General features: G+C 43.6%; 1 protein-coding gene across 1 annotated transcript; it reads left to right on the top strand.

Moving 5' to 3' along the window:
- The first annotated feature begins 18,050 nt into the window (after window positions 1–18,050).
- Window positions 18,051–23,613, top strand: LOC142633638 (protein yippee-like At5g53940). Its single transcript, XM_075807877.1, has 5 exons — window positions 18,051–18,496; window positions 20,933–20,976; window positions 22,382–22,490; window positions 23,144–23,199; window positions 23,282–23,613. The coding sequence occupies exons 1-5, from the start codon at window positions 18,401–18,403 to the stop codon at window positions 23,358–23,360; spliced, it is 384 nt and encodes a 127-aa protein (XP_075663992.1). The 5' UTR covers window positions 18,051–18,400; the 3' UTR covers window positions 23,361–23,613.
- The last annotated feature ends 33 nt before the right edge of the window (window positions 23,614–23,646 follow it).

Genomic DNA, 23,646 nt, shown 5'->3' on the forward strand with positions numbered 1-23,646 from the left:
ATATCCAGTTCTCATTGTGCAAAGGGCCATGGGGCCATCATTGGGGTTTGGTACTTTGATGGCTGTCTAGGGACATTGCTATAGTGCTGACACTGGTCACACACCTTGACATAGGCCTTGGCATCTGCCTGCATTGTAGGCCAATAGTAGCCTACACAGAAGACCTTATGGACAAGCGATCTCGCTCCTGAATGATTCCCACATTCTCCTTCGTGAACTTCCCTCAAAACATAGTTTGACTCGTCCGGAGCTAAGCACCTTAGGTAAGGTTGGGAAAAGCCTCGCTTGTATAGCACTTCGTTTATGAGGACGTATTTGGCTACTCTGACCCTCAACTTCCTAGCTTCGTCCTTGTCTTCTGGAAGCCTTCCATCTTTGAGATAGGTTACTATTGGACTCATCCAATTTTCTCCCCCTCCTATCTGTTGTATGTCTGGAAGGTCTATGCTTGGCATATATTGAACTTCGTCGTACTCATTCGTAACTCCTCTAACCGAAGCTGCTTTCGCCAAGGCATCTGCTTCCATATTTTCCTCCCTAGGGAGTTGAACAAAACTTACCTCTGAAAACTTTCGTGCAAGTCGTTTCACTTTACTGAGGTATTTTTTCATTCGATCTTCCTTGGCATCACACATTCCATTCACTTGGTTGATGACTAGCTGAGAATCTCCTTTGACTATTATCGACTCCGCCCCTAGAGACTTAGCCAATTCCAGCCCTTTGAGTAGAGCTTCGTACTCAGCCTCGTTGTTGGTGGTTTAGTACTACAGACGGGCCGCGTACTCCAGCTTATCACCCTCCGGGGACTTGAGTATGACTCCAATCCCTCATGCATATAGTGTGGATGATCTGTCTACATTGATAACCCACCGTTCAACTCCCTCGTCTTTGTCCAGCTCATCCTAGTTGGGGGTGAACTCTGCAATGAAATCTGCTAATGCCTGCGCCTTTATCGCGCTCCTTGGAAGGTATCTGACGTCAAACTCGCTAAGTTCCACAGCCCACTGCATTAATCGTCCAGCGGCTTCCAACTTGTTTCATTGCCTTCTTTATGGGATGATCCATTAGGATGTTGATAATATGAGCTTGGAAATAATGCCTCAGCTTCCTGGAAGCCGTAATCAAGGCAGAAGCTAGCTTTTCCATCATCGGGTATCATCCTTCCGCTCCTCTCAACACACGACTCATGTAATAAACTAGTTTCTGGATTCTTCCTTCTTCTCTGACCAATGCCGAGCTTACTGCGTGTGGAGACACTGCCAAATACAAATACAGCTCTTCTCCAGGTATAGATGGACTCAGCAACGGCGTTGTCATGAGGTAAGTCTTCAAATCTTGGAAGGCCTTTTGACACTCGTTACTCAAATGCCTTCTTGAGGACTTTAAAGAATGGCAAACACTTGTCAGTAGCTTTTGACACAAACCTGTTAGCGACAACTCGTCCGGTAAGAGACTGGACTTCCTTGATATTTTTCGATGGTTCCATATTCAGTATCGCCTGGATTTTGTCCGGATTTGCTTCAATTCCTCTGTGCAAAACCATGAACCCCAAAAACTTCCCCGGCGAAACTCCGAAAGCGCACTTGCTCGGATTTAATTTCATGTTATATCGCCGAAGTGTATCCAAATCTCTTGAAGGTCGTCCAGATGATTTCCCTCGTCCAAGCTCTTTACCAGCATATCATCCACATAAACCTCCACATTACACTCGATTTGAGGACTAAACATGTGGTTAACCAGCCTTTGGTAAGTCACCCCCGCGTTCTTCAAACCGAAGGGCATTACCTTGTAGCAAAACAACCCTTGGCTAGTAATGAATGAGGTCTTTTCTTGATCTTTCTTGTCCATCTTTATCTGGTTCTAGCCTGAGAAGGCGTCCATGAAACTCAGCAACTTGTGACCTGCCGTCAAGTCCACCAGCTGGTCAATGCGTGGTAATGGATAACTGTCCTTAGGGCAAGCCTTGTTTAAGTCAATAAAATCCACGCACATTAGCCACTTGCCGTTGGCCTTCTTCACCATGACTACGTTCGCCAACCAGTCTGGATAATAAACTTCTCGAATGAACTCTGCGGTAATCAACTTCTGGACTTCTTCCTTGATAGTATTGTCTCGCTCAGGAGCAAAAACCCTCTTTTTCTAACGCACTGGCTTGGAATATGGACACACGTTCAGGCTGTGAGTAATAACACTTGGATTAATATCAGGCATGTCTTCATGACTCCATGCAAAGACATCAAGGCTTTTCTTCAAAAACTGGATCAAAGTATGCTTTGCATCTTCTTCCATGTTAGCCCCAACTCTAGTGAACCTCTCGGGGCTGCTCTCATCCAAAGGGACGTCTTCTAACACCTCCGTGGGTTCCGCTGCGATCCTTCTCTCGTCTATACTCATTGCCTGTACATGCTCGTCCATCGCCAGCATAGCTAGGTAGCACTCTCTGGCGGCCAACTGATCTCCTTATACTTGGCCCACTCCGTGCTCGGTTGGGAATTTGATGGACAAGTGGTAGGTAGGGGTTACCGCCTTTCAACTAATCAATAATAGCGTTATATGACGATGCACAATCAACAACAAGGAAATTTACCTCTTTGGTTATTTGCTGTGGATACGCTCCAACCACTACTGGTAATGTGATGGTGCCCACTAGTTGCACCTTCATTCCTCCGAATCCCACCAATGACGAATTCACTGGTCGAAGCTGATCTTGTCCTAGCCTCATTTGCTGGAAAGCAGGATAATACAAAATATCTGCAGAACTGCCATTGTCTATCAACACCCTCCTAGTCATGTAGTCAGCAATGAGTAGGGTGATGACTATCGCGTCATCATGCGGGTGGTGAAGTCGTCCTGCTTCCTCGTTTGTGAACGTAATGGCCTCTTCTACTTCCTTCATCCTGGGAGGTCGTCCAGATATCTGGACGTTCTGCACCACTTTCAGGTATGTCTTCCTCGACTTGGATGACTGCGCTGTCGAGGTTCCTCCGATAATTACTCTTATCTCTCCTAGTGGGAGTCGTGATGACTCCTCCACCTTAGCCTTTAGTTTCTCATCTCTCTAGTCTTGTCCAAGGAAGTTCCTTAATTTCTTTGTCTAATGAGATTCTCTATCTGCTGCTTCAAATCAAAGCACTCGTTTGTATCATGCCCGTGGTCTTTATGAAAGCGGCAATACTTGTTCCTATTGCGCTTGTTAGGATCTCCTTTCATCTTATCCGGCCACTTCAAGGATGGATCATCCTTGATCTGCATAAGAACCTGTTCTAGCGGCATACTCAAGTGTGTGTATTGCTAATTTCTCGCTGAAGAACTTGCCTTCTTAACATCCTTGTCTTTTCTCTCGTCTACCCGAGCCTTTTTTGGAGAGGGCCCTGATCTGAGTAACGCTGGTGGCCTGCTTTCGAGCGCTCTGCTCTCTTTCTCTTCTTGGCTATGATAGCGCCCTCAGCATTCATGAAATTCTGGGCCGAATGGACGAGTTCGGCCATAGTCTGTGGTTCTTGCTCGTAGAGCTTATAGATGAACAAGTCAGAATTGACCCCATTATGGAAAGCGGCCAATAACAACTTGTCATCCATTTCGTCCACCGTCAAGGCTTCCCTATTAAACCGGGTAATGAAGGACCGTAAACTCTCATTTTCCCCTTACTCTATAGTTAGCAAACTAGAAGAGGAACGCTTGTGGCATTGTCCTCCAATGAAGTTATTGACAAACAACTTACTCAACTCTTCAAATGATCCCACTGAGTTTGGGGGTATTTTGCTGAACCACACCTGCGCTGGTCCCTTAAGTGTGGTAGGGAAAGCTCTGCACATAATCTCGTCCGGGACCCCTTGAAGGTGCATGGTCGTCTTGAAAGTAGCAATGTGATCACACGGGTCACGATTTCTATCATACGAATCCAAGGAAGGCATTTTGAATTTTGGAGGTAGGGGTGACTGTTAATGGAAGCTGTAAAAGGGAAGTCCGTTCGATGAACTAAATCATCCACTGGGTTCGCCCGCATCATGTTCTCCCTCATCTTATTCATAACTTTTCTCATTTGGTCCATCTCCCTTTCCAAGTGTGGCACTTTTCTTGAAGCAGTACCCCTTGTCTGATTTTCAGACACAACATTTTCTCCTCTACCTTCCTTACTCTGGGCTCCTCCTTCCGTGTGCCCATCGTGGCGCTACCTCCTTAGGTTGATCTCCTTGTTCAACTCCTAATTCTGATGGGCCAATTCTGCCATAGTGGCAGCCATGGATTGTATATGTTGAACAGAAGGGGGTTGCATGACAGGCGCTGACTAGCGATCACGGAGGGGATTACTAGAAGCATCCCTACTCTCCTGGTGGCATGGGCTGGTAGCCCTTGATCTTGTTCGAACCATTCAGCCTTTTGTCTGGGAAAGATTGATCGTTGAAAACAGAACAGATAATCGAACTAAAAGAACAGATTCCCACAGACGGCGCCAACTGATGATGCAAAGAAAATCAGTAGGCTGGATACTTCGGACTTGAACGGACTACTTGCTCTCTCGATGGTCTGAAAAAGAAAGAAAAAAAATCAAAGGTGACTGGGGTCGCCGGCCGAGAACCCTCCGATGGCAAAGTTAGTTTTCTCTCTATATTTTTGGAGTTCTAACTTTTTTGGGAGAAGTCAAAACGTACATTTGTTTTGTCTGAATGAACGTTTATATAGTGTCCTAAGAACAGTTATCAAACTTGTAACCTCCCCTGAATTTGAGGAGGTGTGAGGGTTCAGAGATAACTTCCATAACTGATTGGGAGTTACATATTTCTCACCTAACTGTTGTTGGAAGTTATGCGTGTAATAAGGAGTTGTACTACATGCTCAAGAATTTTCCTAAGTGTCCAGGGATCCTTGTCCTGAGGATATCCAGTCGGGCGTACCTCGCGTCCTAGGGGGGTTCTTCCTTTATGGACGACTCTTTCCATGGACGAGGTTCACAATGACCCTGGACAACATGGCGGGGTTCTTGTGAAACCTGACCACGCGAAACCTCATCCGAACATCTCCCTCCATGGATGAGCTTCTTGGAAGAGGTTCTGATAGCCTTTGATTGTTTGGTCTTGCCCTGGACGACCGCCATGGATGATTATTGGAGTTTATCCCCATCAATATATATATATATATATATTTATATACAAAGATAGAAATTATATTATAACTTAATTTAAGTGTATATGTGTGTAAAGTTTCCTCCTGGAGACTTGAACCATAACTCTTGCCCCTCACACCTTATACCTCACACCCCACAAATACTAATATTTGTAGAGTGACCATCGCATCAAGGGTATGCGATGGTCATTTAATATGATTATTAAGCTAAAAGAAAATGTTTTATTTTTAACTTTCCTAATTTTGAAACATATTTACTAGAAATAAAGATCATCCTAATTCTTACATTGGAAAGTCAATAGTCTACTCACTTTTTTTTGGATGAGAGGAATATGAGGGAATGAAATAGAAAAATAAGAATTTTAAAGAATATTCCTTTTATTCCCATACTTAGAACTTAGAAGTTTAATAAGAGAAAAGTGAATGAAAACCAAATTATAATTCCTCAAAAAAATGGTGAAACATAAGGAAATGAGATGCATTTTAATGAATTTCAACTAAAGTCCCTACCCCCCCCCCCCCCCCCCCAAAATGACCATACCCCTACTTTTATTAATGAAATGGCACAACAATAATGTTGTTTCTTTTTATTCAACTCCCAAATAAGATTACTTCTTATTCTATTCATTTCTTTTCAAACATCCAAAAAGGAAGATATCAATATTTAATTTCAAATAAGAATACTTGTCTCTGAGAATTAGGGTTTGAATTAAGGCTGTACATTTATCAACATGGTCATCTTTTGAGGGGGTTTTCAACGCCGTTGAAGGTCAAAGTTCTATTCTGAATTGATTGGCCCTTGTGGTCCTTGTTCGGCTGATTCTCTTGGTTTGAGACAAAGAGATTAAGGAATTGAGAGAGAGAGGAGAGAGAGAGACACACACACACAGACAGAGAGACAGACAGATAGAGAGAGAGCAATGAATTTGGAGATAGACAACATACAAACAATAACTTACTTGACCCCTGTTGATACCCATTTTCGCGACACATTTTTTACAAGCCCGACTCAACTAAACCCGACTTCCTTGTGGGTTTAATTCATGTATCATATTTTATTTTATTATTTAAAGCATGGCCCAAGCCAATGCGACATATTCGAGAAAGTTGAGAAAGTGTGGTTTAAAGGGTATGGGTCATTTTCCTTTAGACTTTTTGCATGAGCCCAGCCCATGCATGCTACCAAGTGGGGAAGGGACACTGGTAGCACCTCAGGTTCATGGAAGAGGTCTTGTACATGAAATTTCCACCCCAAAAAAGCTTTTATGCTTTGGCTGACTGTAGCCCAACTTTTCTGCTCTACCATTTTTTGCCTAAAACATATAGTTGGCCCTAAGTGGATGGCCTTGTTTGTTGCAACAACCAAATGCAGCCTCCAAAGACTTGCCATGTCTAGGAAACATCAACCCATGAATTTAGGCTACTTTATTTCCCAAATTATGCAAAAAGTAAGACACCATTCTTACCCAATTAAAGCAAATCTAAGCATAACTTCTTTGATTGATACCTTCAAAGCCTCTCTTTTGACCAAAACCAATCACTTCAAGCACCCCAAACTTAATACAAAAGGCCTTAATCAGATTTAAAAGGGATCAACCACTTTTTACCCAAAAAGCAGAAACTATAGAGTAGAAGCTCATTCAGCCAGGATGCATTCTCATTATTCAAAAGCTTGGAGGTGGAAATATGGGCACAAGGGAACCTTCCCACTTTTCCTCACAACTTCTCTCAATTTCCTTTTTTCACTAACAATGGGGTCGAAGTTTCAGACCTATGTACTCTGTCTGCATTTTCTTGTATTTAAGTTATGGAATTTTGATTTCTCGCTTGTTAAAGCACCATTAGCCTTTATTCATTATACCTTTGGAATTTTGAGCTTGGTTTTCCATAGATAAACATTTCCAAAGAACCCAAGGGGAGATTTGAGCTAATCTTGCATTTTTGGCCCTTATTGCAAAAACATCCCCGACAACCCGTAAACAGCATAATTAATGGTGGAACTTGACGGATCGACAACGATATGGTTAAGGAAAAATGAATTTGGGGTGAGAGAGAAAGAGAGAATTCTAAGTGTAAAATGACAGAGGTTGATATTTTTATTAGACTTAGGAACAAAATGAGATAGTTTGGTTTAACACAAAACAACATTGTTTTGTTTATAGCATAATTAATGGTGGAACTTGACGGATCGACAACGATATGGTTAAGGACAAATGAAATTTGGGAAGAGAGAGAAAGAGAGAGTTCTAAGTGCAAAATGATAGAGGTTGATATTTTTATTAGACTTAGGAACAAAATGAGATAGTTTGGTTTAACACTAAACAACATTGTTTTGTTTACGGGTTTGGCTTACCTCTAGTACTTTTTCAACTGGAATCTCCTTTTGTTTTTATTTTAATGAGAAACTGCCACATCATTCACTAACTAAATAAAATGTGAAAATTAAAACTCATTACCACTTGCTATTGTATATTTAAAACAAAAGAACATGTTCAGTTAAAAAAATACTAGGGGTAATTCGATATTATTGGAAACCCAATTTCATGACTAATAACTGCGCCAATTAATGTCGGACATTCAGGAACGGATTAGGATCCAGTGTTGATGATGCCAAGAAAATCAGTAGGCTGGATGCTTCGGACTTGAAAGGACTACTGGTTCTTTCTACGGCCTGAAAAAGAAAGAAAAGCGTATCAAAGGCGACCGGGGCTGCCGGCCAAAAATCCTCCGATGGCAAAGTTAGTTTTTTCCTCTAAGTTATTCGAATTCCAACTTTTTTGGAGTAAAAACTCAACATACCTTGGCCTTGTACGACGACCTTTATATAGTGCTCTTATAGACGGTTATTGAGATGGGAACCTCTCACGGATTCGAGGCGAAACGTAAGCATTGCCATAACCGTCCGGGGAGTTGCATTTCTATTTCACAACGGATACATGACCGTTATGCGTGGGATAAGGGATTGTCACATTTTTATTCGGAGATTCTCCCAAGTATGGTACCCTCGTCACGAATTTCCTTCGTCGTGTGCACTGCGATTCCAAATGTAAAATCCTAGTCCATGGATCACCATGTGGACGAGTCTTCTCGGGGGTGGGGCGCGCACCCCACGGACGAGGGATGTAACTTCGCTCACCCTGCGGACGTCCTTGTTCGTTACCCTCGTCCACGAGGATAACTTACGGGCCGAGCTGCCGAGGTGATATCCGTCCATGGACGGGTTGGGTGGTTTGAGTGTTTTCATCCCACATCGGTTGCCCTCGTCCGGGAGTTATGCGATTGTATCAATAGATTTTAAAACGCACCACGTGTCACACATCCATAGGAGGTTAGTTAACCGGTTTACTCCTCCGAGGCATGCGCCACGTGTCACCTTATGATTAGGTCCGTCGTCGCGGTTACCGAGACTTTTATGCTTATAAATAGTGGTTTCTCCCTCGTACCCCTCTCACTTTTTCAAATTTTCCGCTTTGACACTCTCGTCCGTCGCTTCGTCTAAGAGTATCCTCGGCGTCCTTAGTGTCCCTCGTCTAGAACCGGAGTAATCTTTCTATACTCACTTTAGTTTTCCTTGTTAAGTGTTAGGACGTTTTCAATGGCCTCACTTGCTCGTCTAGCGACGGTGTGGTCGGGGCCATAGACGAGTATCATGACGGCTCTAGTTATGACACCTCTAGTAACGTCGGTAGTAGTAGTGGTCACACAGGCGAATATACATGCGGGTGTTCTGGAGTCCCTATAGAAACTCTTCAGAGAGTATTAGGACGAGGACGGCCTGCGGTGACACCTCGACGAGCTCCCCACCGTCCTCTCCTTTAGACGAACAAGAAACCGTATATAGTTGTGCTCTAGAGGTTCCTTCGAGGACGGACGAGAGAAGGTTAGATTCCCTTAGGACTTGGTTTCGATTCACGATGATCTAAACCCTAGGCTGCTGTCCGAGGTGAGTGGTGTTGCCGGCCCTCGTTTTGGAATAGGTGTTTATGAAGCCTATTTGTTAGGGGGCTTAGACTTCCTTTAAATGCCTTTGCTAGGGAATTACTAACTAGGTTTGGGCTTGGGAGTGTGTCGGCTTAACCCCCGACGCATGGAGACTAGTTGTCTCCATGCAAGTCTTATGGATGGAGGTGTTTGACGGGGACCGTCCTATCACCGTGGACGAGTTCTGTGCTGCTATAAACCCTCCGAGATAAATCAATCTCGAGGCTTCCATCGATTCACGGCCCGGGGGCAATGAGCTGTGGGCGATTAAGTCTTTGCCCTCGTCGACGAAGCGGAAGACGGAGTTTTCTTCGTCTGCGGTTTTACGGGCGGGGCATCCCGTTGAGATTGGTAGAGACTCATTTGCTCCTTATCTTGGAGACATAGGGAACCTTCGTCCGGAAAGGTATGTCACGTTCTTCTTTTTTGTTTCTTTTATATTATACTTTTTGTTTTGGACGATGGTCGACCTTATTTTTCTTTCTTCCCTTTCCGGCCGTTGGACGACCCTCTTTGAGCAAGTTCCATCGTGACCGCGTCCACGGGGCCCGTCTACATCTACGAACGAGACTTCCACTCGTTAGTGACCCTTAAGCGTCTACACAAGTGGGGACTCGGCCACGAGCCGTCCGTCGACGCCTTAGCACACGAGCTAACCACCCGTAGACGTGAGTGTTGCACTTTAAGACATGTCTTTTCCATTTTTGTTTTATTATTATTTATATGTCTTTTACGAAAAAAAAAATTTTTTTTTTTTTTTTTTTTTAGGAATGGCAACCATGAAGGGAAACAAGGGAAGGAAGTCGTCGACGAGGCAGACTAGATGCGAGCCTCCACCCCAACCTCGTCTTGTTTCGGCGAGAAAAGGAAGAGCTTGTCCAAGCATGTGGACTTGACTAGCCTGCCAAGTCGTCGGGGGAAGAAAGCTAAGTACGGGTCGTCCGGGGCACAGCTGCTAGGCACTGAGCCTACTTCCCACGACCGCCCGTCTGGTCCTTGATGTTGACTCGTCCACGCCCCTAAGCGCCACTCCGTCCAAGTCCCCTTGCTATTGACTCGTCCCGGCCCCTCAAGGGATTTCTACTAACTTATTGGGGAACGAGGATGCGGCTTGGGAACGTTTTCAAGAAGGCTGTGAAAGGCGAGGACGTGGCTGCGTGCTACTGACATGTCCTTGAAAGATTTCGAGCATTCGGCGTCCACGATCTCTTCAAGGTGATTATCTTTGCCTCGTCTTGATTTGCCCATGTTTGCCTGAACATTGTTTCTATCATCTAAACTTCCTTTTCTTTTATGTAGGCTATGTCCAAGTTCATGGTCAACGTCCGGGCGAGCCAACGAGTTAGACGGGACGAGGATCCTTCAGAAAAAGAATAGAAGAGATCAAAAACGGCGTAGGACGTGGGCGAGAGGTGGCGAACAAGGCCAAGGACGAGGTTGAGGAGTTCAAGGTTTTGGTGGGGGAGCTGAAGTCGACACTTGCCAAGAAGGACGAGCGTCTTGAACTTCTTCAAAAGGAAAATGATGGTGAGCCAACTTCGAAGAAAGCTAAAGACGAGGCGGTGGAGGAGTTCAAGGCGTCCAAGGAGTTTGCGGCTTGATGGACACGAACTATGCGGCGGGGTTTGAGGACTTTAGGATGGACGCTATGGACGGCTTTCTGAAGTTGACTTTAGCGTCATCAAACTCAACCTTGCTGCTGCTACAAGTTCTCTCGTCCACACGGGTTCGAGACGATGTCAACGTTGAGGACGACGCTTCCACGAGACCCGGCCCGGGACGACCCTAATGCGTGCCCCTTCCCCTTGAAGAAGTTATTGTTGTTTAGTTTTCTTCTTTTCTCTTTTATTTTATTTAAAATGTATACGAGAACACGAAATGTTATTCAAGTACAATTTCCTCGTCTAGAGTATTCTAGACGAGCTTATGAACAATGTCTTTTCTTGTTTACTTTATAAGGGTTTTTGGACGGTGGCCGTCTACCCTTTTCAAGTTAAAGAATATCTTTTTTGTTTGTTATAATTTATGTCATTGTCCTTTAAACTATGCTCTAAGTGTTGAGTGACCGTCTACAATCTTTCTATGGACGACCCACTTAGGACTGATGACGACTGCATTACTTTGGCCCGTCCCTTAGGCAATTTTTATTCGCTTTCTCATAAGCAGTTTATAATGTTATGTCTTCTCGTCTTGACGAGTGTTCGTCTCTGGAATGTTATATCTTAAGTCTTACTTTTCCTTCTTAGACGAGTGGGCCTTGGCCTTTCTCTCTTGCTTTATCCTTTTTAAAGGAAAGCATTGGACGAGAAGGCCTTGGCATTTTTTTCTTTACCTTATCCTTATTTAAAGGAAAGTTTTGGACGAGAAGGCCTTAGCCCTTTTTTTTTCTTTGCCTTATCCTTATTTAAAGGAAAGTTTTGGACGAGAAGGCCTTAGCATTTTTTTCTTTTACCTTATCCTTATTTAAAGGAAAGTTTTGGACGAGAAGCCTTCGTCCCGAGATTTTATTTGTCTAAGGTTTTTGCCTCGTCCGTGGATATTATCAAGGAAACTGGAATTCAAGTACATAAGAAATCCAAACCATATTATTACATGAACATTGTTCACAAACTTGGCACGCGCTTATAAGCTAGTGCCTTATTAAGATATCAAGTACATAGCACCATCTTTCATAAGCTAGTCTGTAAGTAGTGCTGAAGTTTAAGAACTAGTGCACTTTTATTCATAACACACCATAATAGTAGTAAAAGCACAAGTAAATAGAAGCAAACAAGCAAATCACAACTGAAATTTTGCCCGCGACTTCCCTCGTCCCCGCTCATCAACGATAGTACCTTCGCGGATGTTCCACGTTCCAAGGATGCCCTAACTTCCGCCCGTCCGGGGCTTCCGGAGTAGTAGGACCCCTGCCTTTTGCGGTTAATTACCACTGTAGGGTCCTTCCCAATGGGTCCCGAGTTTTCCATGTGCTTGGATTCTGGTTGCCAAGGAGACCACTTTTGAGGACAAGGTCCCCCATACCGAACCGTGGGGCTTCACCATGGCGTCATGTCTTGTCACGACCATGAGATTTTTGTACCTTGCCGTCCTTTGTTCCGCATCCATTCTTACCTCATCGATAAGATCGAGGTCGAGGCGAAGTTGTTCCGTTGTCTTTCTCACGGTACTCCATCACTCGGTGACTAGCCATGTGGACCTCCGTGGTATGACGGCTTCGCTCCCATAGGCTAGTTTGAACGGGGTCTCTCTGTTGGAGTTCGTGCGGTCGTCCTATAGGCCCAAAGAACACCCGGTAGCTCGTACGGCCATATCCCTTTTGCCCCTTCAAGCGAGTCTTGATGATTTTCGGCAAGGATCGGTTTGCTACTACCTTGCCCATTTGCTTGTGGATGGGAGGGTGAAGAGTAGTGATTCTTGATGCCAAAATGATTGCGAAGTCACGAAGGGTGCGTTGTCAAATTGACGCCCGTTGTCGGATACTAATACCACAGGTACTCCGAACCTGCATAGGATGTTCTTCCATACGAAATTTTTCACGTTCGTTGAGTGATTGCGCAAGAGGCTCGGCTTCTACCTTGGTAAAGTAATCTATTCCTACCACCAAAAACTTCATTTGCGGACTCCTATGGGAAAAGGACCTAGGATATCCGAGTCCCCACGAAGGGCCATGGGGGCTGTCATTGGGGTCGATACTCGGACGGGCGGGCACACATTGCTATAACGGCGCATTGATCACGTACCTTGACATAGGCTTTAGCGTACTGCCTGCATTGTTGGCCAATAGTAGCCGGCACGGACGATCTTATGGACAAGGGATCTTGCCCACGAATGATTTCCACACGATCCTTCATGAACTTCCCTCGAACATAGTTTGACTCGTCGGGGAGCCAAGCATCTTAAGTAGGGTTGAGAAAAGCCTCGCTTGTACAACACCTCATTTATGATGACATACTTGGCCGACCGACCCTTAACTTTCTCGCTTCATCCTTGTCTTAAGCCTCCTCTTTGAGATAGATTATTATTGGACTCATCCAATTTTCTTCTTCTCCTATCTCGCTGTATGTCGGGGATGTCTATGCTCGGCATGTCTTGGACGTCGTCAAACTTGTCTATGACTCACTGGCAGGGGCGGCTTTTGCCAAGGCGTACGCCGGCGGCGTTCTCCTCCTGGGAAGTTGAATAAAACTTATAGTTGAAAATTTCCCGGGCAAGGCGTTTCACTTTGTTAAGGTACTTCTTCATTCGATCTTCTTTGACATCACACATCCCATTTACTTGGTTAATGACCGGTTGAGAGTCTCCTACGATTGCTAACGACTCCGCCCCTAAGGACTTGGCCAATTCCAACCCCGAGTAGAGCCTCGTACTCGGCTTCGTTGTTGGTAGTTGGATGCGCAGACGGACCGCATACTCCGGCTTGTCACCCTCGGGGGACTTCGGTACAATTCAACCCCTCCTGCATACGGTGTGGACGATCCGTCTACATTTACCACCCACATTTCATTTCCTTCGTCCTTGCTCGAGTCGTCCGGCGGGGGTGGTCTGCAATGAAATCGCAATGCTTGCGCTTTTATTGCGCTCCTCGGGAGTACACGACATCGAACTCGGCGAGCTCAACGGCCCCTTTGTATTAACCGTCCGGCGGCTTCCTTCTTCCTTCGCCTTTTTTATGGGATGGTCTGTCGGGACGTTGATGACGTGTGCACGAAAATAATGTCTCGGCTTCTTGGAAGCCGTGACTAATGCGAAGGCTAGTTTCTCCATCATCGGGTACGCGTCATGCCCCTCTCATCGCGTGGCTTGTGTAATAGACACGGGACTCTCCCCTCTTCTCGGACCAACGGCGAGCTTGCTTTGCGTGTGGGGACCTTTACCGCAGTACAAGTACAACTCTTCCCCCGATGGACGGACTCGAACAACGGGGTTGTCATGGTGATACGCCTTCAAGTCTGGAAGGCCTTCGACACTCGTCCGAGTCCATTCAAAAGCCTTCCTAAGGATTTTAAAGAAAGGTAAACATTTGTCGGTGGCTTTCGATACAAACCTGTTGAGGGCGACTCGTCCGGTAAGAGCGGACTTCCTTGATATTTCTTGGTGGCTCCATGTTCGGTATCGCTGGATTTTATGCGGGTTCGCCTCGATTCCTCTGTGCGACACCATAAACCCCAAGAATTTACCCGATGAAACCCCAAAGGCACACTTGCTCGGATTTAACTTCATGTGGTACCGTCGTCAACGTATCAAAAGTCTCTTGAAGGTCGTCAAGAGATGTTTATCCTCGTCTGGCTCTTCACCGGCATGTCGTCCACATAAACTTCCACATTTCGCCCGATTTGAGGACGGAACATATGGTTAACCAGCCTTTGGTAAGTCGCCCCTGCGTTCTTCAAAGCCGAAGGGCATAACCTTGTAGCAATACAACCCTTGCCCAGCTCGTGACGAATGAGGTCTTCTCTGATCCGCTTCATTCATCGAGATGCGGTTATACCACGAGAAAGCATCCATGAAGCTAAGTATCCTGTGACACGCCGTCGAGTCCACTGCTGGTCAATGCGCGGCAATGGATAGCTATCCTTGGGGCAAGCTTTGTTGAGATCGGTGAAGTCCCGCACATCCGCCACTTGCCATTGGCTTTCTTGACCATGACTACGTTCGCCAACCAGTACGGGTAATGAATTTCTCGGATAAACTTCGCGGCGACCAACTTCGCACTTCTTCCTTGATGGCATTGTCTCGCTTTCGGGAGCAAAAACTCTTCTCTTCGACGCCTTGGTTTTCGAATAGGGACACACGTTCGAGTTGTGGGTAATGACGCTCGGATCAATGCCGGGCATGTCCTCATGACTCCATGCAAAGACATCGAGGTTTTTCTTCGAGAAATCGAACCAAAGCGTGCTTTGCCCCTCTTCCATGCTTGCCCCGACTCGGTAGACTTCTCGGGATGGTCATCGTCCAAAAGGAGGTCCTCAATGCGCGGTGGGCTCGGCCACGACCCTTCTTCCTTCTATATTCATCGCTTGCATGTGCTCGTCCATGGCCGGCATGGCTAGGTAGCATTCCGCGGCCTGGTCTCCTTGTACATGTCCTACTCGGTGCTCGGTCGGGAATTTGACGGACGGGTGGTAGGTGGAGGTTACCGCCTTCCGAGCTGTTCAAAGTTGGCCTCGATGATTGCATTGTATGACGATGCACAATCAACAACAAGGAAATTCACCTCCTTGGTTATCTCATTGTGGATACGTCCGGCCGGCCGACGGCACGTGATGGTGCCCACGGGTTGCACCTTCGTTCCTCGAATCCAACCAACGGCGAGTTCACTAGTCGAAGCCGATCTCGTCCTAGCTTCGTTTGTTGGAACGCGGGGTAGTAGAGAATGTACGCGAGAGGCTGCCATTGTCAATCAATACCCTCACTTGGTCGTGTAGTCGAGAGATGAGTAGTGTAATGACTATCGCGTCATCGTGTGGGTGAATTCGTCCTGCCTCCTCGTCGAGTGAAAGTAACGGCCTGTTGGTCTACCTCCGTGGTTCTAGGAGGTCGTCCGGCTTGTTGGATGTTGCACCACCCTCGGGTATGTCTTCCTTGATTTGGACGATTGTACGCCGAGCTTCCTCCATAATTACCCTTATTTCTCCTAGTGGGGGCGTGATGATTCTTCCACCTTGGCCTTCATTTTCTCATCTCTCTGGTCTCGTCCAAGGAAGCTCCTCGATTTTCCTGTCTAATGAGATTTTCTATCTCTTGCTTCAAGTCAAAGCACTCGTCCGTATCATGCCCATGGTCCCTATGAAAACGGCGATGCTTGCTCTATTACGCTTGTTGGGGTCTCCGCAATTTGTCCGGCCACTTCCAAGGACGGATCATCCTTGATCTGCATAAGAACACTGCTCAATGGCATAGTCGAGGGCGTGTATTGCTGATTCCTTGCGAGAGGAGCTGGCCTTCTTACCATCCTTATCTTTTCTCTCGTCTACCGAACTTTCTTCGGACGAGGTCCTTGGTCTGGTAGCGATGGTGGCCCCCTTCCAGAGCGCTTTGCCCTTTTTCTTTTCTTGGCTATGATGGCATCTTCGGCATTCATAAAATTACGGGGCCGAATGGACAAGCTCGGCCATAGTACGCTGGTTCTGCTCGTAGAGCTTATGGATAAACAAGTCGAGAATTGACCCCGTTGTGGAAAGCGGCCGGCAATAGCTTGTCATCCATCTCGTCCACCGTCAAGGCTTCTCTGTTCGCCCGGGTGATAAAAGATCGCAAACTCTCGTTGTCCCCTTGCTTTCTATGGTCGGTAGGCTAGAGGAGGATCGCTTGTGACGTTGTCCTCCAATGAAGTTGTTGACAAACGGCTTACTCGGTTCTTCAAATGATCCCAACGAGTTTGGGGAATCTTCTTGAACCACACTCGCGCCGGTCCCTTGAGTGTGGTGGGAAAAGCTCGCACATGATCTCGTCACGGGACCCCTGCCCGCAGGTGCATGGTCGTCTTGAAAGTTGCAATGTGATCGCGAGGGTCGCGATTTCCATCGTACGAGTCTAGAGAAGGCATTTTGAACTTCGGGGGTAGAGGTGATTGTTGACGGAGGCTGTAAAGGGAGTCCGTTCGGTGGACCATATCATCTACGGGTTTGCTCGCCTCATGTTTTCCCTCATTTCATCCATGGCTTTTCTCATCTGGTCCATTTCTTTTTCCAAGTGCGGCACCCTTCTTGAAGCGGTACCCACTTGTTTGATCTTCGGACTCTACGATTTCTCCCTCCTCCTTCCCCCGACTTGGGGCCGCTTCCCTCGTGTGTCCTTGACGTTGCCTCACGAAGTTGATCTCCTTATTCAATTCTGGTTCGACGCGTCGGTTACGCCATAGCGGCCGCCATGGATTGTATGTCTTTGCATAGAAGGCGGTGGCATTACGAGTGCGTCTGCGATCACGAAGGGGATTCTTTGGAAGCATCCTGCTCTCACAGTGGCACAGTGGTAGCCCATGATCTTGTTCGAACCATTCAACCTTTTATGCAGGATAGAATAACAAGTTTACTTCTTTCCCCACGAACGGCGCCACCGATGATGCCAAGAAAATCGGTAGTGGATGCTTCGGACTTGAAAGGACCTCTTGGTTCTTTCTACGACGAAAAAGAAGAAAAGCGTATCAAAGGCGGCCGGGGCCGTAATAAAAATCCTCAGATGGCAAAGTTAGTTTTTTCCTCTAAGTTATTCGAATTCCAACTTTTTGGAGTAAAAACTCAACATACCTTGGCCTTGTACGAGCGGCCTTTATATAGTGCTCTTATAGACGGTTATTGAGATGGGAACCTCTCTGGATTCGAGATTGTCAAACGTAGCTGCCATAGCCGTCCGGGAGTTGCATTTCTATTTCACAACGGATACATGACCGTTATGCGTGGGATAAGGGATTGTCACATTTTATTCGGAGATTCTCCCAAGTATGGTACCCTCGTCACGAATTTCCTTCGTCGTGTGCACTGCGATTCCAAATGTAAAATCCTAGTCCATGGATCACCATGAGGACGAGTCTTCTCGGGGTAGGGTTTGTGCGCACCCCACGGACGAGGATGTAACTTCGCTCACCCTCGGACGTCCTTGTTCGTTACTGCACTCGTCACGAGGATAACCACGGGCAGTACCAGAGGTGATATCCGTCCATGGACGGGTTGGGTGGTTTGAGTGTTTTCATCCCACATCAAGTGTAATTCACCATTTTCACTCACAATTTTTTTTCATTTTCACATTTTTAACTTTCATTTTTTACCTCTTTAAAATTTTTCTTAACTTTATTGAATCAATGGTTGAGATTGAAAGTTACTTTTTGCAACTATCAATCTCAACCATTCAAAAAAATTGGTATTGTACCTTATCTCAATCCGTCGGGAACTCGTTTGACCGCCGCCCTAGTCACCATTAGAATCCTTGTTTAGCATTTCAATTGATGTGGAACTGGTTCAATGGTTTGGCTTATATGGTTTCATGACCATGCCTAGTTTGAAATTTTGAATACCAGCTTCACTTTTGGGAAAATAAAATAAATAAAAGGAAAAAGAAAAAGAAAATCTTTAGAAAATTACAAACTTGACTACGAGCCCGCGAGAGAGAGAGAAATTAAAAGGAAAGGGGCACCGGAATTTGCCGGTTTCGGTAGTAGAAACGTCAACTGCCAAATCTGTTAGGATTCAATTCGTGGTAGAGAAACAGAAAGCAAGGTTTGGAAGTTGGAGTTGGGTTATTGAATATTGAAGGAATATTTGTATAATCAGAGAGAGCTGACAGCTGAGTTGGAAAAAATATGGGGAGGTTGTTCTTGGTAGACCTTGAAGGCAGGGCTTACCGCTGCAGATTCTGCGTGAGCGATCTGGCTCTCGCCGATGATGTTCTTTCTCGGGTACTACTTATTACCCACATGCCCAAAGTTTGTTCTTTTTGTTTCATGTTTTTTTGCTATGCTTTGCCGTGGATCAAACACATGTAAAGATATACTATATGTTTTATCTAACGGTTTGGTTTTTTGTTTTGGCCCTTTAAGACTAAAGGGTTTGTAGAGCCTTTGCTAGGTGGCAATTGGGTGTTTTGTATTTTGTAGGAATTGGTGTATTGTTAGATTTTTGCATGGATTGGATTATGGTATATCTTTCATTATTTTTTGAGTTGGGGATTAAGAGCCTTGCTAGATGGGAATTGGGTTTTTGGTTTTTGGATATTGGGTGAGAATTGTGGTAAGTATTGGATTATGCATGGATTAATTTTGGGAACCATTGTTATTTTTGGAGATGGGATTATGGTTTTGTAAATGATGGGAATAAGGGAATGCTCTGGGATCAGATGGTATTTGGATGGTGATGGTGTAGACTGCTTGACAATATCTTTGACAAGGTTTTGGGAATAAGCATATGTGGCTTTGCTGGAGGAAGTTTTGAATTAGTAAATCAGGCATTGATGTTTGGTGTGCACCATCTAGCTAGTTTGGTAACTGCGTAGGAACTTATGGTGGGAGAGAGTCATTGGGTTGAAGTTTAATTGAGTTCATGCTAGGGAGGTTAAGTTAAAAGCTATTTTATATCATAGGGTTAAGTTAAATTGGTCATATTAAATATTGGTATGATCGAGGATTTATATGTGAATGGTACAGAACAATATGCGAAGGCCTTGGTTCTCAAGGTCATTGGTGCAGCAGCTCTCTTCATTTGCTGATGCATGTGCTTTGCAATTGCGGGCAATTAGGTGCATCATATAACAATAACAATAATAATAAAATAAAATAAAAGGCTCATGAGTGGTTTCTGTCATTAAATTAACAGTAACAGAAATAGTGAATGTCCAACCAGAAGTGTTTACTTATAAAAACCAATGGAAACAGAAATAAGCAAATACATAAGCAAAATATTTAGAAATAAGCAAATACCTTTTTTTTTTTTTTTAAGAATAAGCAAATACCCAGCACAATATGTAGAAATGAGCAAATACTACCTAAGCAGAATATGTTTCCAATGGAGCTGGTCTTCGAGCACCACCTTGCACCCTCCCCCCCCCCCCCCCCGGCCTTTTCCCCCTGTACAGCATCCATCAATTGAAATATTTGTTTTATTCCCCTTTTTTTCTGCTTATAGTGTTTGAGTAATTAATCTAAATTATATTGTTCATAGTTTTAATATGTTACAAATACATAGCTTTTCTGGTTATTGTCCTTTGTCACTACAAACATGGTGCAGAGAGCAGAAGAAGTGAGCTAGTTAGGACTGTTTAGTGATAAGTTATGACCATAATTTCATTTTCTTTTTTTTACCTTATAGGGATGAGGTTATGACTTAGGTATGGCGAAGAGTTGGTTGGGGCTGAGGGTAAACTTGGGTTTGAGTGCCCAAACTAGAAAGGTTTTAGAGTTTCTCTGCCATTTTGCTTCACAATGTTTGAATTCTTAAAGGTATTTTCTTATGGATATATTTAAATGCATATTAGTTTTTTTATTTTTAATAAGGTTCAGGGAAAAGTTTTTTTTTTACCCAATATGGATGTTTTAGGGGAGATTTTCAAATCTGACTTGGGCATGGACTGGGTTTGTGCAGCCTTGGTCCCAGTAGGCTAGCAGGCAGTATCACAACTGACCAGCCCTACATCCTTTACTATTCTATGCCACCTTTATTCCTGATATCCCTTTCCTCTCTCTAGATTGTCTTTTCTTTTGAGTGTTAAATATTCTAATGAGCTATGAGAAAAAAGTTGCATATATTTTCCAGGGCAGTTTATTTGCATATGCATAACTATGTGAAGAAAATGATGTGGTAGTTTTTGTTGGTAAGTAGACCTAGAGGTGTCAGCTTCATTCTCTGGATGCTTCTCTCCAGTCCAATGATTTCTGCAGTGTCACTGTACTTCCGGTGTGGATCATGCTCAATTGGCTATATTAATGTGTACAATAAAAAATGTGCTTAATATATTTATCCACCCTTTCTGTGGAATAACAATGAGGCTACCTGATGTTTAGGATATTCCTGTTGACTTTTACATTCTCAGGAAACATGGTGATACACTGATACTTGTAATGGAACTTTAATGCTAACTGCTAAGTGACGGATTCAACTCTCCTTTGCTGTCTTTCTCCTCTTTCCTATCTTTATAAATATATTTTCTTGCTAACATAAAAGAAATCAAATGAGGGAAATGCACAAAACCTGATTTTTCAGTTATTTTCTTGATTATTGTATCTTGCACTTTTAAGAATATATTCTCTGCTATTTGTTTTTGCATATATAGCTTGAGTCAATTTACTATGCTTTGATGTTCAAGATTTTGACTCTAGCTTGATTCTCTGTAATGTGATCAGTCTTTCAGTTGCAATCGAGGGAGGGCATACCTTTTCAACAATGTGTAAGTTCTTTATAGTTTGTTCATTATCATGCTTTATGTTATTTGTGACTGCATTTTTGGGCTTACATGTAGAGCAATGAATTCCAGAAAATAGAAGATTTACATGACAAATTGCAGCTTCATTTTACATTTACAGTTGATCTGTCTCTGTCAAATCACATGATCAATAATGCATCTAGATCTCTTTCTTGATTTTAAGCCAGTTCCTGAGCAGTCTTCCTTATCTGATTATAAATCACACAGCATTGGTGCACAAATAACAGCTTCTAATAAGAGGTTACTTTTTCCCTTTTTAAACCAAGTGTCATTTTTTTGGGGGGGAGGTGGGGAAGGGAGAACTGATTTAGGATGGGTATGGATTGGGCTGAAACGCGTGCGTCTGCATTTCAGCCCCCCTTTTTTTTTTGCTGGACGCGCACCCGTCACTGTTCATTGGCCATGAACAGTGATTTTAGGCGTAAACAGTGTTTTTCACACGTTAAAAATTATTTTGCTACAGTATTTTTCAATTTTCAGTTTCAATTTCAGTTTTCAGCTGTATCCAAACGGATCCTTAGTCTCTTTTTCCAAACATGACATTAGCTTTTAATTGTGGCCATTTGCTCTATTCCAATTCTGCCACCAGTGGAGTACTCTCTCCCTCCTATTCTCATGAAAATTCCCCCCCACACCACCCCCCCCCCCCTGCCCCTTTTTTTAAATCCCATCTGACTTTATATTTACATCCTCTTTGAGGTACTAATTGGTCTGATATATTTGCCCCCATTTTTGCTGGGTTTTGTGTATTTGTCATTTGTTTGATCACTTTCTGTCTTTGAATCTTTTGCCGCTTCTCCATTGGAACCTTATCAATTTAGTTCCCCCACCCTGCACCCCTCTCCCCCTTCTGTTTTAAAAATCAGACAAAATAAAAATTTGCATAACAACACATGAGGATTGAAAGAATTGGTACATTGCATAGGGGCTAGAGCTTGAGGGTGTAGGCCTGTATTAGAGATGTGATGGACCTAGAACAAGATCTTAAAAATCTTATGTGCATATCATTTCTTTCCTTTTTCTTTTTTTTCTGGTCTATCAACAAATTCATTAGGGGAGAAATATGGGATATTACCCTTTTGTCTGTCTTTTTAGCCAATTGCCGTTTCCAAGTAAAAAGGACAATTTGGTGAAAATAGGGCGGGCAGAATGCTAACCTTCATATGTTGGGTATAATCTGTTCAAATCTCAATGACATGATCTTTGTTGTAATTGTGGTCAGTTTGCAATTAGAAATCTGTCTTGTGATTCAAAACTTGTAACTGTCTTAACAAAATAAGACATTATGGCTCGTCTTTTTAGGACATGAAGAAATCTGATTGCATGTTCCAGTCCTTAATAATTTCTAATCTATGATGGTTTCGTACAGGGTAAATATAACTCTTGGACGTCAAGAAGAGAGGCTGATGCTTTCTGGTATGCATACTGTAGAAGATATATTTTGCTGCAGCTGTGGACAATATCTTGGTTGGAAATATGTAAGCTTCCTTCTTCGTAGATCAATATGTTTTTCCTAGGATAAGTGCATTGTTTGTTTCTATTGAAAATATTTATTGATAAAAATCTCATCAGCTAATTATATAGTTTTCTCATAACAAATTTTAGAGACGTAATAAGTTCTTTATGAATTAAATAATCCAATTTCTGCTGAATGGAATGGAGATTTGAAGGGGTGTGTTCTTCTTCTTCACTTTAAATTATCTTCCATTGGAATGAATAAATAACCAATGAATCATGCTATTGTAACCCAGAAAATCGTAATATTTTGATATGGTCCTTTTAGACTTTTTCTTAAGCAGGCAGTAAACAATGAGGGTTTTGATTGGTTTGATATATAATAAATAAACATTTTTCTTACCACCAAGACAATTATGACAGTCCATCTAGAAGGCATTCTTTATTGAAATCAACAATCCGCTATCATCAGCTGCTGCACTGAACCCGTGGCCACTTCACCTAGAAAAGTCAGATTGTGTGCCACACATTTCTTTGGTGTATGTGTGGGGGTTCCAAATTTTAGTTTCTTACTTCACAAACTGAATATTACCTTTCTTTTACAAATTACAATCCAAAAATGACATTTGGTAAATGTAAAACAATGCGACTGTTGCTAATTTTTATATTCCATTAGGTAACGGTGCATGAGAAGAGCCAAAAGTACAAAGAAGGGAAGTTTGTTCTTGAAAGGTGGAGTTTCTACAGTTCTCTGTATCTTTCAAATTTAGAATCTAAAACTAAAATCTTATACATGTGAGCATCTGTGTGACAGATGGAGGATAGTTGACGAGGTCACTGAGGAATTCAATTTGGATGCCCGCCCTAGTTCAAGTGATGCAGAAAATCCTTAGAAAGTTTCTGGGGTTTTTTCCCCCTTATTAGAACTTCAATCCTAATATAGTGATATATACTTCCGGAGTCTCACTGGCAAGATTCATATTAAGCAGGAGGATTTTGGCCGCTAATGTTTTTATTATCATCACATCACTGGCATAGATTTCGAGAAATTCATTTAGAAGTTACCTTAAAGTGTCATCAAATTAAATGGTTTTGAAGTCATTGTAATGTTCTTTTATTATTAATCTCCTTGGCATGGTAGGATGATATGATGATGATAATCTTTTTTCTTTTTCTTTT

This window comes from Castanea sativa, chromosome 5 (assembly GCF_040712315.1).
Source record: "Castanea sativa cultivar Marrone di Chiusa Pesio chromosome 5, ASM4071231v1".
Taxonomy (NCBI): Eukaryota; Viridiplantae; Streptophyta; class Magnoliopsida; order Fagales; family Fagaceae; genus Castanea; species Castanea sativa.

What these genes read in the sequence shown, in the direction of transcription:
- LOC142633638 (XM_075807877.1), top strand. Translation starts at nt 18,401, where the DNA reads ATGGGGAGGTTGTTCTTGGTAGACCTTGAAGGCAGGGCTTACCGCTGC. An exon ending in GCATACCTTTTCAACAATGT is followed by an intron (nt 20,977 to 22,381) that starts GTAAGTTCTTTA and finishes GGTTTCGTACAG; the next exon opens with GGTAAATATAACTCTTGGAC. An exon ending in GGGAAGTTTGTTCTTGAAAG is followed by an intron (nt 23,200 to 23,281) that starts GTGGAGTTTCTA and finishes TCTGTGTGACAG; the next exon opens with ATGGAGGATAGTTGACGAGG.